This window comes from Carettochelys insculpta, chromosome 6, assembly GCF_033958435.1.
Source record: "Carettochelys insculpta isolate YL-2023 chromosome 6, ASM3395843v1, whole genome shotgun sequence".
NCBI lineage: Eukaryota > Metazoa > Chordata > Testudines > Carettochelyidae > Carettochelys > Carettochelys insculpta.
Genome location: NC_134142.1, coordinates 83,692,915 through 83,714,834, shown reverse-complemented (window position 1 = coordinate 83,714,834; position 21,920 = coordinate 83,692,915). Strand labels below are relative to the sequence as shown.

The 21,920-nt window shown below is 45.8% G+C and overlaps 1 protein-coding gene across 4 annotated transcripts in view; it reads right to left on the bottom strand.

The window, feature by feature from the left end:
* Nucleotides 1-18,170: 18,170 nt before the first annotated feature.
* The window catches only part of LDLRAD3 (low density lipoprotein receptor class A domain containing 3), a 183,526-nt gene continuing 179,776 nt past the window's right edge, over nucleotides 18,171-21,920 (bottom strand). For 3 of the 4 annotated variants that reach the window (XM_074997502.1, XM_074997505.1, XM_074997504.1), the window contains exon 6: nucleotides 18,171-21,359. In XM_074997502.1, the coding sequence (XP_074853603.1) occupies nucleotides 21,101-21,359 (259 nt within the window). In that variant the 3' untranslated portion in view covers nucleotides 18,171-21,100. The remainder of the gene's footprint in view (nucleotides 21,360-21,920) is intronic. The other variant, XM_074997503.1, reaches the window with a different exon arrangement.

The window sequence follows — 21,920 nt, the reverse complement described above, 5'->3', positions numbered from 1 at the left end:
CAGCTCATACCTTGTCCACTTTGGAAACTGAGCTTTTCTCTGCTCACTTTGGGAGATTAATATAAAAATGCCATTGGCATGATGGCAGGTTGTTCTTAATCATGATTCATGGTCACAACTGAAGCTTGATTAATGAACTGAAAGGTTAACATGAGCACTTCAGTGACTGAGACTGTCCGAAGACATTAGGGGAAACACCCATCACATCACCCAATTCTTGTCTCTACGTACTTTTTAAACAGAACATATTTTGGACACCATTAAAATAATTGGTCTCATTAATTTTTAATGTTTCTTCTGCAGGCCATGGAGTTTCCTTCCTCTGGTCATCTTCATCTGGGGAAATTAGTTCCTAAAAATCTTATTAACTCTCCACTTGCGATCTTTAATGGCCTCAGATCTTACAAGCATTTCATTCAACTGGAGACTGCCTGGCCTGAGCGTGCAGATTCCCTCCCCTCCCCTTTCTTCTTCCCCAGAGCAGAGATAAGAATGAACATATTCTAAAAGCAGAGGTAAGATGAAAGGGACCCTGCTTCAGCACAAGCACTGCTGCCATTCCAGCTGATTAACTTCACCTGCATTTTCAGAGAAAAAAGAAAGAACATCCAGAACATATTCAATCCAGTCTCTTCCCCATCTTTTAGTCATCTTGCTCCTGATACTCGTTTATTGAATAGGAAGGGACGTTTTAATCAAGCCACATTTTAAAAAGTGGCCCTGAGCTCGTTTTCAGCAGCATTAAAATGGTCACACTGCCCTTTCCCCCTCAGAGTTCCCTGACATTTTGGGCTACTTGCTATGATCGAGAACAAAGTTACATTTTTTCCTTCCCTTATTTTGTGGTGTAAGCAGGAAGTCTGGTCTTTCACAGTCTGACACAGTTGTTCCTGCAGTCCCAGTAATGCTAACCTGGCCCCTTTATGCACTGTCAGGCCTCTCGCATGCAGCATCAGTTTACTACTCTGCAAGTATTTGGGTCCCTACTCTGAGCAACCCACAGTTTAATGGTTTGTCTACTCTGTGAAACTTATCAGAATAACTACGCCAAAATAATGTCCCCTGCGGGCACACTCATTTCAGAATAAGAATCGGCCAGGAGTAGTTATCCCAGAACAGTTAATATGGTAAATTTCCAAAGTGTAGATAAGCCCAAATATGCAAAAATTATGCAAAAGGACAGTATCAGCAAATCTGCCTCAGCCTCAGGCTGCCAGTGCCTTAAGCTCTGCCATTTTTATAGACAGAAAGAGATCCTAAAGTAGAATAACCTTTGGGTTTGCGACTTTGCCCTTGCTTTGTTCTTGACCGTCAAGAATCAAACAAACAATCTACCTCCCGAAACACGAGTGGATGGTTGTAAGAAATGGGTGTACGAGTGGGGCAGTGGCGTTCAGTATACAAGGACCCAGGCCTAGGAATTGGAGGTCTGTTGCGAGAGCTGACTGTGGATCGCTGTGTGACCTTGGGTAATGTTCTCTCTGTGCTTCACTTCCCCCGTCTGCAAAATAAGGCCAATGCTAACAATACCTTTTGTGGGAAAATTGGGACAGTGGTCAGGGAAGTGTCAGAAGAATGACACGGGGCCTGAAAAACATGCCTTGTACTCACAGGTCAAAGGAGCTCAGCCTATTCAGTTTATTAAAGAGAAAGTTACAAAGTAATATAATCACAGTCTCTAATTGCTTATACAGTGGGAGGGTGTTGAATACTAGAGAGAATGCTGTAATCTAACCAACAAAGGCATAATGTCCAGTGGCTGGAAATTCCAGGCGAAGTTCAACAAGGCACATTTTGAACAGTGAGTAATCAACCATTACAAAGGGGGATGGGGGGTGAATTCTCCAGCCACCACAAGTCTTTAACAAATATTTAATGTCTTCCTGAAAGATACATTTCTCATTCTGACAGTCGTTGGGCTCAATGCAAGAATCATTAGGCTGATCCCTATGGCCTGTCTAATGCAGGAGGTTTAGACAAGATATACCTCCACCTAATGAAATTTGATTTCACTCATTGTTTTGTCCTAGTTAAATGCACAGACAAATATAAAAGCATGGTGTTAACTACCCTGAGTTCCAGAACTCCTATGATACATATAGCAGTGTAAGCCTGGGCTGATTAGCACAGAAGACATAGGGAAGTCAAGGTGTGCCTGTAATGCTAGTGCACAGGCTGAGGTTTGAAGGAAACACACAGAAGAAGTAGGGAAAATGGACAAAAAGAGAAGGCTAGGGGCCCTCAATACTGCAGAGTACAACATGGGATGATGTGTTGAGTCACGTGGTAGATGTACAAGCTAGTGACTGTAGCACAGTTAGGAAGGTGGCAATGTTCCATCCATGTGCAGGGTTTTTTTCCACCCATGGGTGGAATAATTTTTTTAGTATGCACTGAAGCGTATGCAAGTGTGCGCCACCAGTAGAAACAAAACCTAGCTATGGATGCTCTGCGAATCGACTGGGTGGCAGTGGAAGTCAGCATGGCAAAGAATTATCAGACTGTTGCCCTAGCTTTTCTGTCCTTTAGGATTTCCTTTTGTGAATTTCATTTTTTTCATATGTATCTTCTTGTGGAGGCTGGCGTGTTCTAATGTTTCACCAGAACAGAAATATGATGCCAAAACCCTGATGCTACATCAGACACAGACCCAGGTTGGGTAACGCTAAAATTGTTTGTCTTTTATGAAATATTTTTATGAAGAAAAGTTGGAGAAACACTGACATGCCAAGAAAATTTTAGCAATCATCAAGCAAACCAGTGAATGATCATTTTCACAGCAAGACCTGAGATCAGTTAAGTAAATATGGTAGAGCAGATTCAGGTGTGATTTTAATCAATGTACCACTGCATAATACATATCCTTTCTGGCTATCTAACACAGAATATCTTAGGAAAAGAATGTTCGAATTGACTCCATTATTTCCAAAGCCCAGTAGTATCCAAACCCATTTGGGATAATTTACTGGTCATACTAAAACAACTCCACCTTCTTGGAAGAATGGGCATGTTAGTAAACACAGAGAAACGCACTGCTTGACTTTACAGTATAATCATTTAAACAAACCTATAACAGAACAGCCAAAATATTAATAGCATTTACTTAGTTTGTGAATGCATGAAGCATGGTCAGCGATACAGGGCTGCTCCTGGTTATAAGAGGTAGAATTACAAACGAGAAGACTAATTAAAGATGAAACAGATTGCTCACAAAGAAACCTCTATATAGGAGTGTTAGTGGTCCCAATACCCAGTTTATCTTCTTTAATTGCTTTCATTCTGTGAAGTGGATTTCTATTCTCTCAGTTGCCAACTAGAATTCTGTATTTGTACTGTGAACTGAAACAAGGAGCAGCAGCACACAGGCACAGCTGCCAAGGGGACACGGTTCTCTCAATAATACATTAGACAAACATACACCTTAGTACACTGCATTGCAAGAGTTCAGCAACAATGGGAACACATAATTAATCTGCAATCTATGAAAAGCCTCTGTACCATTCCTCTTCCTCCACTCCTGGACAGTCCAAAATGACTGAAGAATTGTTTCAATATTAATTAGGCAACCTAGAATTTTTCTCCCACGTCTTTAGATGAAGAGGATGTTTGAGATGCTTTGTTAGACAAACAGGGTTTTCTAGGTTATTTACGTCACAAACATCCAGGCAGAAAAATCTACACTATCAGATAAAGCAGCATCTTTCTTCATCACTGCAATGGCAAAGTGTTTGTGCCAAGGGAACAGCAGGCATTCACAATTGAATGCAGACAATTCACTCACTGGATAAAGAGTGATGTGGCATCTTAAAAGCGAGCCATTTTATGTGGACAGTGAGTAACACTTGCCGTCTTTACACTGAGCAATAGGCTGCTGTAACTTCATTTCTAGAGATCGGTCACACAGGAAGGATTTACAGGATGCAGGATCAAGCAAAAGGATATGGAGTTCTATACCTCAAGGCCACTGCTTGGAATCCACCTTCAGTTAGTTGTTACAAAAAAGGAGTTCTCCTGGCAATGGCTGTTTGGTCAAATGTGAGAAGAGCTGGTTGTCTCAGGGATATTTTTAGAAATTAGATGTTCACATTCTAGAACAGCACCAATACACGTAGCTCCAACCTGCCTACAAAGTTACCCTAATTGTACAATCAAATGTAAAATAAAATAAAATAAAATAAAATAATTCAAGGATTGAGTTAAGATCATGCCTGGAAAATAAATATGGAACCAGAAATCAGTGAATCAAAATTCCAGCATCTGATGAAGTCAGTCTGTGCTCACGAAAGCTCATGCTCAAAACTTTTCTGTTAGTCTATAAGGTGTCACAGGACCCTTCGTTGCTGAATCAAAATTGGTGCACAAGGCAAAACTAGTGGGTAAAATTATGATGGGCTAGGCCAGTGGTGCCCAATCTGGGGTCTGCAGACCCGTGGGGTCTGTGAGGATATCACAGCAGGTCCATAAAAAAAAAGTTTATAAAATAAAAATGATCAGAGAACAGAAGTTTTAAATAAATCGCAACGTTACAACCACTTATTGTTTTTAAATTAAATATCTTCTAATAATGTTATAATTGCTGTCCATAAATCTCTGTTGTGGTTTCCTTTTTCATTTAACAATATGTACATAGCAGCTAGAATTGGCTTTGATGGGTCCACAAATGGTTTGGAGGTTGATTGGCTTTGATGACGGTCCACACCAGTGACAAGTTTGCTCCCCCGGGGTTTGGCTATGCCATCTGACATTCTGTTTGTGGGTCCTTAAAGAGATGTTGGGTAGCAAAACTAGCTACTGCTCCACACCGTCTCCTTTGTCATCTGGATCCCAAGAGATGTCCTGACCAGCCTGGGCCAGAGAGAGCCCCAGGTGACATCCCCACCTCCACTAATACCAGCTGAATCCCAAACACAACCTGCAACGAAACAGGATTAGACATACAATGACAACAGCCCTACCCCATCTAGACCAATCTCTTGTTTCCTTCCAAAATGACAGGTACTGTCTTTGACGCCATCTAAGACGGGTATTTCCTTACAGCAACTTCTTACATTTCTAAAGGGCACGGGAACAAGGGATGTTGTTACAACAAAACCTTTAATTAACAATTTACATGTACCCTTCTTCCTACCGATATGCAAAGCCTGCAGTGGTGTACCTAAATTGCCCCAAATTTCTTGGGGCCCTATGAAGCTGAGTGTTGTCCATGAGCTCCTATACCCGCCCCCCATCCTCCCATCTGGGGCTCTGCCCCAGGTCCTGCAGCCAGCCCCCTCCCTTGGTTGGGCCTCCCTAGGCTGCACCCAGCCCCCTGCTCACTAATCAATGGCAAGCAGAGCTAGTGCAGGCTGGAGGACTCAGGCGGAGCAGAAGGCGGTTGCGCAGCTGATGGCTGGAAAGGAGCAGCCATCTCTCTTCAAAGCACAGCTTCTTTCAGGCTGGCTACAAGGATAACCCCTGCTCCCTTGAGGCTGCAGGTGAACCTCCATCCCAGCTCTAGGATTGCCAGTTGTTCTGGGCCAGACGCCGTTGCAGAAAATGGCCTCAGACCATCCTGTACGGGGGAGTTGGCAGTCCTAGCTTCTGCCCCCTGCACCTCCCGCCTCACAGAGCAGCCACTTCCTCCATGGGGGCAGGGGTGCTGTGGGGGTAAACAGGAGATTTTCACTCCCTCAACACCAATCCAGCACTTTTCCCAGGCACTGAATGTGATAAAAAAAATACAAACACCCATAAAAACACTCCTGATCCACAAACCTGTTAGCTGGCATTTTAATGGAGTGGGCCCTTCTGTTAATGACTTAAGAGTATGCGTGTTACTGAAGAGGAATTTTCACAACATTCTTGAAAGAGAGGCTGCCAAACTCTTTTATATTCAAATTTGGCACATTAACACATGGTTTGAACCGGGATGGGAATTTTCTGAGTCACTATGGGGGCTTGTTTGCATACTTGGCTTAATCGAATTCTTGACTCTCCCCCCCCCACCCCACATTCTGCCCCTCTACTCTCTGATTTGCTCACCTTGGTAATTTCTTTTCTGATTTGTCCACCTTGATTACTATTTTTGGTTGTCTATGCCTTAAATATTGAGTCTGTTCTGGTATGGCTGTGGTCTGAAGAAGTGGGTCTGTCCCACTAAAGCTCACCTAATAAATTATTTTGTTAGTCTTTAAAGTGCTACTTGACTGTTTTTTTGTTTTAACCCTGAACTTTGTTTTGAAGAGGAAGCTTAGTAAAGAGCTGTGAATTTTCCTTCCAAAACCCCTTTGCGTCAATTACACATAATCAATAAATCACTTTTCTGGACTGCAATGCATCATATCTAGTGGGACCTCTGATTGACAGGTAATCTAAAATTGCGAGGAAGCTGCATCCAATCAATATGGAAAGATGCTATCTGCAAAGATTGTTGCTAAATAATATGTTTACGTTTCAGGGCATAAAACTTAATAATTTCAATAAATTTGGAGCAGAAAGAATAAAAATGATTAACCAGAGAGCTCAGCTAGAGTGTGTGCCTTTTGTGTTTGTAAGTGGCTCTCTTCCAAACCGACATACCTCGAGCTCTGTTCTCGCTGGGATGCAAAGTGAGTCAGCCAGCTCCGGGACTGATGATAGAGTACGGCGATGTCAGGCTGTTTTGCCTTTGTTGTGATTGGGGAAGGATTTTGAAACCACAGCTGTTTAATTCTGCAATCAATTAACAATCCAGAGCTTTCTTCTCCAAGTGTTTGGGTGGGAACAGAAGAGGATCTAGTTAACAACGATAATGGTAAAAATGAGATTCTGTGGTGATGGTCCAAGATGACATCAGCAGAAAAGCACAGGAGTCCAGCAAGATTGTGAGATGCTTACATAGGGGCCTGTTCCCAGATAAGTGTTCCTCAGAGGACTAGGCTAGGCTAGGCTTGCTACCGGGCACAGCTATATTGGTGTAACCATGCCAATGTAGCACTGCTAGTGCAGATGGCTTGATACTGAGAGGATCATGTCAGTATAATTAGCCCAAGTGGCAGTAGCTAGATTGGTGACAGCATCTCCTGCCAACACAGTGCTGTCCACACCGCTGCTTAGGTGGGCAATGTAAGTCATGCTGAATCAAACAGTGTGTAAAAGCCCTGATATAACTGGGGCAGCCAATGTAACTTAGGCTTTGTCTACACTGGCAAATCACAGTGCAGTATCAGCTCTCAACACTGTAACTTCCAAGGTGACCCTCCCGTGGCAAGGCAGGCAGTGAGCACTAACTCTGCAGCTGCTGTGCTGTAGGGAAACCACCAACACGCAGCCTAAAGCATTGTGTGCAGAGGCCCCAGCGCAGCTCCCCATTGGGTGAGGTCCATTTCAGACAGCCTTCACGCTGTGCTGAGCTCTGAGACACTGAGCAGACCATTCTGGCAGCACGCTTATGCTACTGAGCATGGGGGGAGGTGTTTGCGCATGTGTGAGAGAGGGAGATTGCTGTGCAAAGAGCCAGGGAGGGAGGTGGGGGCTCATGTCTGGGTCTCCCTCTCCCTCTGCTGCTGTCTGATCTTAAATGGCATGTTGACGTCTCCCAAAACATGCTGCTTCCTCCTCAAGACACACACACTCCCTGCCATGCTCTCCCCTCCACCCCCAGACGTCAGCTGAAAGGTACCTGTCAATGTAGCAGGATGACCCTGGAGCAGTGGGATTGGGTAGTTTGCCCCATGGCAAAGCCTTTCCAAAGTACCCTGAGGCCAGCGGCACCATGGAAGAGCTGGCGCAATGCGCTGCTCTTGGTGGTGTTGCAAGAGCCGCTAATGTGGCTGAGCTGTACCCTCACAAGCAGCACACTGTGAAACCACAACAGTGGTTTCTCTGCAGTGCTGTACACGTACCAGTGTAGACACAGCCTCAGGTCCCTTGCTGCAAGTCACCAGAATAAGGACTAGGTCTAATCTTCAAAGGGCCTATAAAGCAATGAGGTATCATTGCAAAGGCATGTTAGCTACGTTTCTTGTACAGGTTGAACTTCCCTGGTCCATCATGGTTAGGACCTGATAGGTCCTGAACGACAGAATTTGCCTGACCAGGGGAGGTCCAGGGCTTCTGCCCCGCCTTCAGCTCCCCTGGATCTCCAGGTTGCCATGGGGCTTTGGCCCCAGACCCATGCTGCGGTGGAAGGCTCCAGCCCCAGCTCCGGCGAGGCTGCTGACCCCTACTCCAGCTCTGGCCCCTGCCCAGTAGATGTGGGTCCGGCCCCAGCCCCAGGACTCTCTGGTCCTGCTGGACCATGGATGTTGCCAAACAAGAGAGTGCCAAATTTAAAGAGTTCATCCTGTACAAGCAATGTACCTTTGTTTGTAAACAAAACATGATAAAGACTGTTTAAAAAATCTGCCCTTTATTGGAAGGAATGAGGAGAGAGACTCTTTGAAGGGGACTGTCTTTTGCTGTTTCTATAGACACTCAGTGCAATTGGGAGGTGATCTTGATGGAGGCCTCTGTAGTGTTACTACAACACAAACAATAAAATAAATAAAATGGCTACACTATGACTTGCATCAGATGCTCTGTGGTAAAATGAAGCACAGCTCAGAAAGGTGATGTAGGAAGACAGTGTTCACTTTCATACATTTAAAAAACCCTATTTTTCTTTTACAAAAAGGTTGAGACAGGCAAACAGTTTAACAAACACGTTTAAGGGTGTTAACAACATTTAACTGTAGCGTAAGAGAACATGAAAAGAGTGAGAAAGTAGGCTACATCTGACAGAATATAATCAAGTATGACAAAGACATCACACTGTGGGGGACAAGCTGGTCAGAGTTTTCACAGTTGACAAGTGAAACTTCCATTTTATTCTAGGATATAGAATACATTTTAAATTTTCCAGCTGATCATAACATACCAGGCATAATTTCAATTTGAAACCTTTTTTGGGTAGGTTTTTATGCAAAATCTTGATGACAGAGGGAAAAACAAGACCAAAACCAGAGGAAATAAGATGGAAACCAAGGGTACAACTACACGACGTGGTAGAGTGACCCGGTCGAGTTGATCTTCTGGGGTTCGATTTCATGAGCCTAGTGGCGAGGTGCAAAATAAAACTATCAGGGCTCGAAAGTTGATCCCTGTACTCAATCTCGTGACCATGAGTTTCTGGTGACTTTCTCCCATCAATCTCCCTCAGTGAAGATGGTCAGATTAGTTGATCATAGATATGTTGATTCCAGTTACGCAATTGCCGTCACTGGAATTGCGTATCTATGATTGAATTTAAGATTTAGTGTAGACCTGGCCTTGGGCCACAACCCTGCAATCTGATGTACACAAGGAAATCCTCACATGTCTGCAAAGCTTCACTGAAATCTGATTGCATGATCTGGGCCTAGCATTACTTTCCTAAATAATTTACAACAGTAAAATATGCAGCAAAATTCAGTTTCACAAAGAAAATTTAAAAAGGACAGCCTTCCTAATTTACTTATGAACAGTACCTGCAGTACAGCTTCGGTCTGGCATTAGTTAAAAGTTAGTGTTTGCTGTGTGATCATCACTTTACAGCATTAGTTCCTCTTTTTTATTTTTTTACTTAAACATTCATTAAAAAATTGCATTCTGAATAAAAATGTCCCTCCATCCTTTTCATCATTAATAAGCTTTCCTTATCTGCTGAAGCCATTTGTCTTTAAGAAGTTTAAAAGTAAAGAGCACATGATAACTGTTTTGCCATATTAATTAAAATTGGAATCCTCTCTTCTTTCCCCACACCCAACTTCTAAATCCATCAAAAGGGCCCCATTAGCTGCAAGTAAAATGTTGTAAATAAAACGGAGCTGACTTAAAAGGAGACAAAGAACTAAGCCAGTGATTTCAAAACCTGATGCAATCACTGCTATTGTGTGTGTGTCAGCACAGATAAGAATGGAGGAAGTTATTCACAGGCACCCTTTTAAAAACACTAGTGTAGTTTTCCATTAGCACAACACCAGAGGTTAACTGTAATTTGTTTTATCTCTTAATTCAGATCATTAGAAACATACTCACTCATGGGTTAAATTTCAAAAAAGTGCTGTATGTGCAGCACCCAGTAACTTCTGAGGGGCTTGTTGATGCTCAGAACTTTTGAAATACACGCCCTCCAAGCCCAAACCCTGCCTCCACTGGGACCATTCTCATCCTGTACTCCACAAGTACTTCCACTAAATTAAATGACATTATTCTAATACTCTAATTACTCTAAGGAGACCCACTGAGATTAGTACCCCAGCATTAATGGATCTACCCAGTGAAAGTAAAATGACCATATTTGGTTCCAAAAGCAAAGCCCCCATAGGCTTCAGTCAGGCCTGATTTTGCATGAAAGAAGAGTTAATTTGTTCTGATACAACATGTAACTGATAGCTCCTTGAGTATGAATACCAAAGGCTAGAGTCAAGAATAGCTGCAAAGTAGATTATCATAGGAAAATCCAGTTTTATTGGGAACAGTGAGAATTTTTTTTCACATGATACCACATAACTGTTTTCAACTTCAGCTACACATGCCGAACAGATCAGGGAGCTTCAAATTTCCAGTGAAATACTCCATTTCAGCAGCGCAACAGTTGCTACCACACCTTCTAAAAAGATCACTGAATTATGCACTGTAGGAACACTTCTGGAAGGTGTTGCATTATAGATAATTCCTGTGAAATACTACAGCATCTTCTAAAAACAGGGCAGTTAGAGAATTTATTCTTAGCGCTATGAAAATGTGTAACAGCAAAAGTTCTTACTTCTCTTTTTAGAGCTCTTTCTGAGGATGAGATTTCAGAACTCCTTGAAGTTGATCAGTTCCCAAAAGAGAGTGAGTTTCCCCACTGTAGAGAGTAATGCTATGATTCCAGAAATAATGAACCCCCAAGACGGAGAGGATACGTATTGCTAGACTTGAATCCTTCAAGAATTTGAAAAATAAGCAAATATGCAACAATGCGCAAATTGCTACCACACAGGTTAGTCAAATGTGTCTTGTTACCAAAAAATTCCAACACTGAATTGGAAAGGCACAATCTCCATTTACAATCCTATTTCAATGCCCACTCCCCAGTTTTATAAACACTTCTTTCCTATATAGAGACAAACACACCCTTATCTGGACGGGAAACCAAAAGCACACCTCTAGAATGCATTTTTTAAAAAAAAAGCCCGAATGCATCAAGTTCAGTTCAAATTTACACGGCTATACACACCCTGAAAGAATATCTTACTTATTTACAACAGTGATTGATACAGCGGGAAGAACAACCAGATGACATGATGACCTTTTGGTACATGTGCCCTGGCAATGGGAGACAGTGCTTCCAAAACATGGCTGTTTGCATGTGCTTCCAATGTCTGGGAATACCTATTCACAACTGCTGAAATTCAGTCTGTGCAGGAGGTATGCACAAGGCACATGTACCATGTAAGTCCCACTTAAGCCCTATGGCTGAATTCCACTGAGTACCCTTCAGGGACTTTTAAAAAATATTTAACTGATGCGGTGGAAACATTATGAACTGTTCTATAATAATTTTTAGAAATTTGAAGTAGCATTTCAAATGCCCGTGATATGAATGAGGATAGAAAAGACACACTTTAATTCAGCCACTCTATTATGCACCACTTAAGCAAAGGAAAGGCAGCAGAACAGGTCTGGGAGATGGGAACTGAATTCAATCTCCAGTTTTGCTAACTCAGTTTTGTGCCTCCATGTACTTATTTGTAAAATGAGGACTGGAAATTAGCTGCATAGCAATGGTAAGATTTAGCAGTATGGACAGCTCACTTAACTTGCCACTCAGTCTTGTGTGAGAGGACGTAACAACATTACCTGAGCTTCTATTAAATGTGAATCTGGCCCTATGTTTGTGTGCTGTGCACAAATGTCATATTTAAGCAGAATACCTCAACTTGACAGGTCAGGATTGTGTGACCTGGACAGCCTCTCAATGCCAACTGACAAATGGTTCACTGTTCTGTAACAGAGACTCCTATCAGTGTAAGGCCATGTCTACATTACCCAGAAGATTGACTCACAGTGACCCACTGTCACAGTATTTATCTGTAAGGAAGTTCATGAAACATATTGAATGAAAGCTTATGTCCTAGTCACCATAAGCATTGTATGATGTATGGATGGATAATATTTTAAAAGTTGTACATACTAAAAATATGTCTATACTCTGTAACCAGGCAGCATTGACAACAAGATTCCTTTAGACAAAGTAATGTTGTTGCACCTTGCCTGCCTGGGTCTTCTGTACCAAATAAGAAGGATAAGCAGTTACAATTGCCTCTTAGGTAAACCAGTTACAGGAGGATGAGAAAGCAGCAGGGCATTAGCACCCTGGAGAACAAACAAGGGCCTTAAATCACTGGGAGTCATCCTGACTCTGGAAACAAAAACATTAAACTTTGGGGACTATAAAGAGAAGCAAAGGGACACTGCATTATCCATTCTCCTAGGGAATATCCGTGCTGGAGGAGAACTGATTCATGAAAAATCTGAATCATGATTTGACTGAAAAATCAGCAAGCACTACAGAAAATCTTTGATGGTGAGAAATTGAGTGAGACAAAGGAGTCTAGATTGCTAAAGTTATGTTTTGTTTCTTCGACGCATATTTTACTTTGAACCAATTCTGTTTTCACTGTGTTTACTCAGTATCAACTAAATTTCTCATCTTTATTAAACTTATTATGGTCTTATTGTAAATTCACCCCAGTACTGCCCATTAAATGAAACATGACTCCTCCGCTAAATCAAACAGGCTGGTGTGTACAGGCTGGCTCTTTGGCAACAGTGAACTTGGTAATTTCAGTGGGTGCCCAGGGACCGGGACTGGATACTAGACAGGGACACACTTCAAGGAAGCCTGAGATGCACCTAACGTTAACTTGCAAAGTGAGGTAAAGGCTGGCAGAGCTTCTGAAGAGATTGTTTGGGGTGGTTAAGAGAGTGCAGGGACAGATGAGTATCACAGGGATCTCTTGCACACAGAGAGGGGGTAACAAAGTAACCAACTGTCCCTCCTGCCCCAAGAAAGATGGGCTGCTCAGAGACCATGTAGAAATGCCGCTGATAATTAGGCTGAGTGACAATCAGGACATCTATAATATTCTAATTTTATGGTGCTCTCTCATTTCTGGCTCCAAGGTACTAAACTGATGGGCACAGAAAGGATGACTACATACCCAAACAGACTGCTGACAAATGCGCATTCATGTGCAAGTTAAGGACCATAAACTAAACAAGCTTTCCAAGGTCATATTGGAGTTCTGCTCTGAAAGCTTTAAGTTGAAAGAAGTTATCTAATAAGAAAAATGTGCCTTTTTTTCTGTGGGCTTGTTTCACCTCTGCTATACCTATTTTATGTACACTGGCATAAAACTGGAGGAAGGTAATGGTGTATCAGACTCTACAACTGTATTTCAGGACTGATTTCTGTCTCGATAGCAGAAAGGACACTGTCATGTCTGCAGCATATAAAATAAACCATAAGAATATAGTGTAATTTAAAGTAGCAGCAATAGGGATAGCTTAGCTTTCCTCCTTCCACATTGACTTCCTGTACCTACAACGCTCTTTTCACAATGGCATTTAAACACTATTTCACTTATGGTCTACACATTTCAGATGGCAACATTCCAAGAATGAGAACAGAAAATGGAAGACATATTGGGCTGAATTAATACCTTGTGTAATTCCCCTGTGGTTTTTTTTTTAATGCAGAAACTTACATTTCAACCAGGAAAATTATGAATAATAGCAAATGGTCTAGAAAATAAATGTTTTTTCCACATGAACCAATATTTTAGTATGAAATTTAAGTATTGTTTCCAAAGATACCGGAAAGATACCTATGTCAGTGAAATACATTACACATATATATATATATATATATATATATATGCATACACCCATTTTATGTTATGTAAAAAGCCATGTGTGTATGTATGGATATAAATTTTATAGGTAGTACTGGCTGTATACCTATTATTATGGTTGCCTGATATCTTTCATTACAAGATTCTGTCTTCAGTTTGCTTATAGCTTTTCCAAACTTTAGCCATTTGGGTTGAAATCGTCCATGCCAGATGTGTCTGCTGGTGGCTGATTTTTTTTCCAGCCAAAAAGGTCTGGGAGTTTCAGAGAACAAGGTTAGGAGAAAAATATATTGTTTTGCCATGTTAAAACAATCCTTATAATTACTTGGTTGAGAAGTTTTAGTGCCCTTGGGTGTTGGAGAAGGAATTTGAAACTTGCCAGGAAGTGGCTTTCAGATAAGAGATGTGGCTTTTGGTTTTTCTGCAAAAAATATCATCCAAATGTGAAAACCTCAGTTCTCTCAGAGACTTGTTAGGCATTCGAAGTTAAAATGTCCAAAGATCTGGTTCACACTGAGCATGCTCCAGCCTGGGCACTGAGGTGTGTGAGACAAGCAGGATCATGGGGGATAGGTCCATCAATGGCTATTAGCCAGGATGGGCATGGACGGTGTCCCTTGCCTCTGTTTGCAAGAGGCTGGAAATGGGCAACAGGGAACAGATCACATGATTACCTGTTCTGTTCACTCCCTCTGGGGAGCCTGGCATTGGCCACTGTCAGAAAACAGGATACTGGGCTAGATGGACCTATGGTCTGACCCAGTATGGCTGTTCTTATCTGCTGGCTGCAGGTGCGGTGGGTCTCTACACTGCAACTGCTAGCAGTTCTATACTACCTGTGAACCCCTTCCTGGAGCTCAGCAGGGTGGAGGAAGGAGCCACCTGACTCAAATCCATAAAGGACAAGAGCCAAACTGGGTCAGGGAGGGGGAGACACTGATCGGGCAAAAAGACTGGGGGCTGAAGTGAGATGAAGGGTGGGACCATAGTTCAGATGGGCGAGAGCAAGGAATGGGACTGGCAGGGCAAAGAGACAGACAAGAAGCCAGAGGGAGGAAAGACGGGGACAAAGAACTGTGTATTGGGTGAGGAAAAGCTAAGATGTAGGAAGATCCTTGCCAGGATGAAGACACACTGGATGAGCAGCCAGTAATGGGGCAAGGTCACTGGGACTGACTGGGCTCGAGAAGTCTGAGGACTGGAGACTGGCACTGGCTGGGCGATGAGAATGCAAATGGGATTACGAACTCGGGTGGAAGAAAGAGAACAGGGACAGGTTGGAGACAATGGGACAAAACACACCGCATGGGAGAAAGTCACAGAGCAGAGCAGTCTGCAGCTACGAGGGGACACTCCCCTCAAGAGCTTGGACTGAAGCTCACAGTTCCTGAGTCTCATAATCTGTCTGCTGGCAGCTTGCCTCAGTGACACACACTGGCAAGGTTACCCCATCCCCCTCTAGGATGGCAACTTACTACTGCCATCAGTTACTCTATTAGCTCATGTGCAGAAGTCTGTCCAGTTCAATGAATGTAAAGGTTCCAGCCCTGCTGATGACCCACGTGGGATGTTACCATCATGCCACGTACTGGAATTTGACACTCTGGGTTTCTCATTTAAAACCTATGGAACTGCACACCCAAACCTTAAACTTACGATTCAAGCACACAAAAGTTAGGGCACACCAGAATTAAGATTTTGTGAACATTTTTAGTTTGGACTCTTCAGACATACGTATTATGGTAAAGTCTTGAACAATATTGTCCACACTATGTTTTCGGTAGGACCCCTGCCTCATTCAGTGCATAGGATGCAATTGCTCTGGGAATAAAATTAAGGTTGTGAAGTTAAATAGACTGGTCTGTAGGACTTCTGCCTCGTTTATTGCAGAAAGTGGAAGGTGTGCAGTACAGGAGGCACGTGAGTGCAGAAGAGACAGGATGGTCTTCTGGTTATTGCATGTCAAAGTTGCCTTGGAACAATGGAATTCTATGCCCTCCTTTGCCACCAAGGTCCTATGTAACACTGGGCAAGTAATTTAAACCACCCTTTTCACACGTGGTCACTTACTGTGGGCTCCTCAGTTTCTGGGTGCCTAACTTTAAACCTTGGGGTCTGATTTGAAGGGGTGCTGAGCACTCACAGCTGCAACTACAGACAATGGGAGGTATGTTTGAACACGCAGATCACAGCTATATGGGCACACTCTGTCGACAGAAAGGGGCTTCTGATGACAAAACTCACCGAGTGCCTGCACAGCTAAAACGCTCTGCTAGGAGTACGTCAGCAGAAGTGAGCTTTTCAGCCAGCAGTTAGACCTCTCCCCCTTCAGGTATAAGGCCTCTGTCAACAGAGCGCCTGTGCAGACAGCTCTGTCGACACAGTGGCCCTGCATGGCGGCTGGCTGCCAGAGCCGGGAGACACTCTCCACAGCCTGCGGGGCTCTATGGTTACAGCTTCCAGTTGCCCTTAAAAGGCATGGGGCCCCTGGAAGCCCTGTGCAGGAAGCTGGTGTGGGGTAGGGGGGTGCCTGCATGTTTCCTGCACATGCTCAGGCATGCACCCAGCAGCCACTCCCCCTGGAGCAGGCAGACATGGAAGAAGCAGGAGAGAGTCACCCTCACCCCTCATGGAGGCTATGGGAACCACATGAGGAACTCCCCCCTCCTCCCCACAGACAGGCCCCCTCCTGGTCTACTGTTGAGGTCCAGGACCTTCTGGGTCTTTGAGCTGAGAAGCCCCTTGTCCTGGACCCCAATGCAAAGTGCTGGAACGCTCCCAACTACTCCAGCATCACTACAGCCCTGGTGCAGCGCGGACACCCCACGCGCACCCTCAAACAGGTGCATGTGAAGGTGAAGGAGCTGAGCCAGGGCTACAGGTGAGCCAGGGACGCCTGGCACCACTCAGGAGCACGGTGCCCTCCTGCCCCCATTGTCAAACCCTGCATAGGATGCTGGGGGGTGATGCTGGGGCTCCAGGCCTGGACCCCTGGACACAGGCAAGGAGCACCCCCCCAACCAAGGTTCAGACCCTGGAACCCCTCGGAGCAGCTGGACAACCCACCCTCAGACCCTGAGTTCAGTCAGGACACACTTACCATCACTGTGTGCTCTGGCCTGTCTAGTGCAATGGTGTTGGCATGAGCCACACTGGACCTCTTCCTGGTACACTCTGGTGAGTCCCCCACGGGGAGTGTAAAGCTGGCTGGGGGGATGGGGAGGAGGAGAAAGGGCGTGCCATGGGCCCTGAGGGGACGGCCCCACCAGGAACCCATGCCACAGGCCTGGCACGAGCGCCATGTACCCACCAAAGCATCCCATGCAGATGCCATGGGCAGCCCCCAACCATGGCCGCCAGGCTGCTTGCAGCCCCACAACAAGACCCATGACCCCCAGGCTTCTGGGGGAGGGGAAAGGCAACCACCCCTGCCATGCCTGGGAGCATGCCAGCCACACGGGCAATGGGCTCACCCCACACACCCCACTCGGGGTACGGCCCTTTGCTCCCAGGCACAGCTACAGGTGATGTTTGGCATCCACCTCCCTGGATGAGCCACATGCATGCTGGGGGATCCTGGGGAAGCCCTGGCTGCACCCACCACCCAGCAGACTGTTTTGAGCCTGGCCCCTCCCTGCCTTGAGATGGCAGCCCCTGGGAGTGGCCCGACAGGGAGCTGTGGTCATGCTTGTGCCACCATAGTTTCTTGTCCAACAGGGCCCGCTGTCCGGGAGGCTGGGCCCACGCCCCGGAAGGACATCCTGTGGTTGGGGAACAGGCTGCCGCTTGCTTGGCAGGGGGCTGAAGGGGCCATGCTGTGGGATGAACACATTGTTCTCTTCCTTTCCCACCCCTCAGCTGCACTTTTGCAGGGCCAGGCCAGGCCAGCCCCAGCACTCAGCTAGGCAGGCCCAGTGAGGAGCACGGCCCAGGGAGGATGCACCCCCAACCCCGATGGATGCCCATGGGCAAAGGCTTTGCTGTCAGCCCGCAGAGGACAGCTCCCAGCTCCTGGCAGCTGCCAACAGGGAGCAGGATGACATTGCCCATGAGTGCCTGGCCATGCACCGGGAACGGCAGCAGGCCCAGGAGTGGTTGTCGGACTGATGGCTGGCGCAGGTAGACCGCACCCTGCACCTGGTCAAGCCCTGCTGCCCCCATCCCCTCTGCTGTCGCCCTGGAACCTCTCACAGAGGTATTCCTGCAGACCCTGCAGTGGGCGGTGTATGTAGGCCGCACCCATGGCCCCCCCACCCCCCCAGCCTGACTCCACAACTGGGCCCCCTCACCCATACCTCCTCATTTCTCTGGCCCTGACCCAGCCTCCAGGCAGACCCCAGACCCAGGCTGGATGGGGAACATGTGGCTGGTGAGACTCCAGGCCATCCCCCCACTCACACTAGCAGTCCCCCCTCTTCCTATTGGGACCTCCCTCGTTCAGAGCCCCACCCCACATAGTTATGACCACAGTTCTAGCAAGGGTTCTTCATTTTTGTTCATGTTCTGTGTTCCAGGTAAGTACAGTTTTAGCACAGTTTCATTCATCAAAAGTAAAATTTGTTCTGTTAAGACAGTCCCCATATCCTTCCTTTAGGGTGTGGGTTCCGGGAGTGGTGTGGGTGGAAGAGGGGTGATGGTGACGGGGGGTGGAAGGCCACAGGCATGGGGCTGCCCCCAGAGATGACCTGCGGAGGGTTATAGGAGGCCATGGACAAGGTGTTTGCATGGGGCCACCTGGATGCAGGCCTCTTTGGCATTCGCCTGGCAGCTGGGTGTGGGAACTGGCTGTTCACAGGGGCCACTGCCCTCTGGTCTCCACCCCAGTAGGAAGTCCTCCCTCTTCCGCTCGACAAGGCTATGCAAGGCGCAACAGGTGTCCACAACCTGGGAAACGTTCAACTCCCCCACAGCCAGCCATTCAGCAGGCAGCAGAACCTCCCCTTCATGTGGCCGCAGAAGAGCTCCTATGGGGTTCCGTGCCTGTGCCAGCCAGGCATTGAATTGCTCCTGCGTGGGGTCCAGGTGCCCAGGGTAGGCCACGTTGCCAATGATGCAGAAGGGCATTTGTGCATCCCCAAGGGCCAGCTCCTGGTGGGAGGACACAGGTGACCACCTCCATTTGCTGGTACAGGCTTGAGTTGTGCAGGACTCTTGTGTCATTGCTCCAGCCCGACCACCCAACATACACATTAAGAAATTACCGTCAGCGGTCCACCAGGGCCTGCACCACCACAGAGTGGTTCCCCTTCCTATTTATGTATTGGGTGGTGCTGTGGTCCAGGGCCCAGATGGGATGTGAGCCCCGTCCAGTGCTCCGATGCAGGTGGGGAAGCTGAGTCATTTAAAGCCAATAACGAGGGTGTCCACATTGCTGATACAAACCAGCCTTCACAGGAGGATTGCACTGATGGTTCACACCACCAGCAGGGGGAGATGAGCAGACATGCCCGTAAGAATTCTGGGGGAGGTGGTATGGGGGCACAGCTGGGGTACAGCTGGGGCTCAGGCAGGCCCTGTGTTCATTGGTGCCCTGCCCCCTCTGCTGTAACCTGCATGGTTATGGCCCCAACAGTGGACCTCCGGACGCCAAACTAGTGGCCAACGAAGCGGTAGCTGTTGAGGGTGACCAGTTTCCATAGGGTGATCACGACATGCTTCTCGATGGGGATGGTGGTCTGCATGTTGGTATCAACCTGTCGGAGGACAGGCATGAGCCAGTTACAAAGCTAGAGGAAAGTGTCCTTGCGCACCTAGAAATTCCAGATCCACTACTGGTCCCCCCCCATTTCCCCACGACTAGCCGGTCCCACCAGTTGGTGCTGGTGGGGTATTGCCAGACCCAGCTGGGTGCCTGGGGAGTGGAGAGAGCATGTGATGCTGTGGTCTTGTTGGTGGGCAGGCTGCCTGTTGGGGTCCTCCTCCTAGATGTGCTGGAACTGCCTGATGATGGGCAGTGGCAGGGCGAGCACGAGCAAGGCAGCCCTGCAGCCATTCTCCCGTTTGTCGAGAGGGAATGCAAGTCTCTGAACAGGGGATGTGGCCGGGGAGCCATTTAAGGATGTACTGAGGCAGCACTCCAAGAAGTGCTTCCCCTCCATGAGTGCCTTCCTTCCGGGGTGAAGGGGCTGGTTCTGTCAACAGAGTGGCAGATACTGTTGTCCAATCGCCCGGTGTGTGTAGATGATTTCTGTCAACAGAGTGCTTTGCTGTTCCAAGCCGCTCTCCCCTGTAGATGCATTCTGTCGAAAGGGATCTTGCCGGGACAGCGCTGTCAACAGTAACATCTGTCAACAGAAGGTGCCTGTGTAGACATGACCATAAAGTGCTATAGAATGTAACTGCTCTAAAAATCAAACCCATGTGTCTCAAATTCGGCATCCAAAATGAGTGGACACACTTGATCTCTCTCTCTCTGTGCCTCATTTTCCATCTCCAAAATGAGGGGGTTAATTTCATGTCCGATCTGCTGCAGAAATAACTTCATTAATGCCTGTGAAGCTTCTTAGGTAATAATGATACATGCCACAAAAACCATATGAAAATTAATAATGCTGTTTTCACAGCAGGGTTTGAGTAGTGTTCAATAAATAAGGCTTGAGGCCACATATTGAACAATAAAACTAAAGCAAAATATTGAATAACTGCTCACTAATGGAGCACAATCCACCCTGTGCACATGCAGAGACAAGGATCCTGTGGAAAACATTAGTGTGATATCATGTAATTAAAGATTGTTTCTTTATGCATACACAAGGGACCAGGAGGGGTGGATCAAATGTAGCTCGTCTAGGCAAAGTGAATTCTGTAATTTCCTATTTTTAACTGCTTGACTTGGTAACCTTAATGTTCTTTTAACACAAAATTTTTGTGTGTCACGACTATACAATTACTCATGCACATGTGTACATACACATTCAGTAAGTACACCCTGAAAGACATTAAATCACAGTCTTAAATAGTCAACAGATCTGAATGAGAATCCCAGATGTAACCACTCCTCTACCAACTCCAGGCAATTCAGATGCGAATCTGGCTCCGCAACTCATGGCTCTGGTCTTTGCCTATGAAGGGCCCAAACACCAAAACACAGCACCTATGAAAGCTGGGGAAATTTGGATTTGGATTCAGCTCAAATCCAACTCTGAACATCGCAGCTCAGGCCCATCGCCAATGGTAACAAGCCACAGCAGACTAACCCATATATCTCTTTCAATACCCCGTCACATTTCTCTTTCAGCAACAGGATTGATCAGAGAGTCATTTTGCTCAGGTGTCCTCTCATGAAGCACTCTGTGATGGTCCATACCATTAACAACACCTCTTGTTCGACTGCTGCCTGTGCTCAAGAGATCTGCCGTTGGGGTGTCTGTGCTCACCAAGCTTCCTGTCCGAGATCGGTAAGGAGGGAGATCTGTCTGACTGGGAGTTTCAGAATCTGAGCAGTATGGGGGTGGAGGAAGATCAAACCAAGGGGGTCTGCTGTAAATACAAGAGAGCCACAAGGTTACTAATGCATATGGCACAGAAGGAAATATAACAAGCTCCAGAATTTTGTTCTAACAGTTTACAAGTTTCCATTCCACAATAAGAAAAAAAAAAAGTGATACAACAACAATTCGACAGCAACACTGAAGGATCTCGAAGTGCTTTTCAAACATGGAAATTTGTCCCTGTGCAGAGGCCTGGCCCAAGGTTCATGCACCGCCACCAGCAGGGAAGTTAAATTTGAGTCCCAGTCAAGTTTCAATGTGGCTAGTTACACTCTTCCTCCCTAAATTTCTCTTCTGTTTCACTTTTCACAGGGCAATCACTTCCTGTCCTAAACTGTTACTTACTGTGCATTGTTAAACAGCTGCCATCGTTGATCCGAAGATGGCTTCAACTCAGTAAGGGGTGAAGAACTTCCAGCAAAACAATTATACTCTACAAGAGCGTTCAGGGATATTTCAGGAAAAAGCAAAATATATACATTTTAAATTTGTTAGCGGTTACCAGCAGCCCAGGTTAGTAGCGATCGATATCTGGACAGCTGCTCAGATA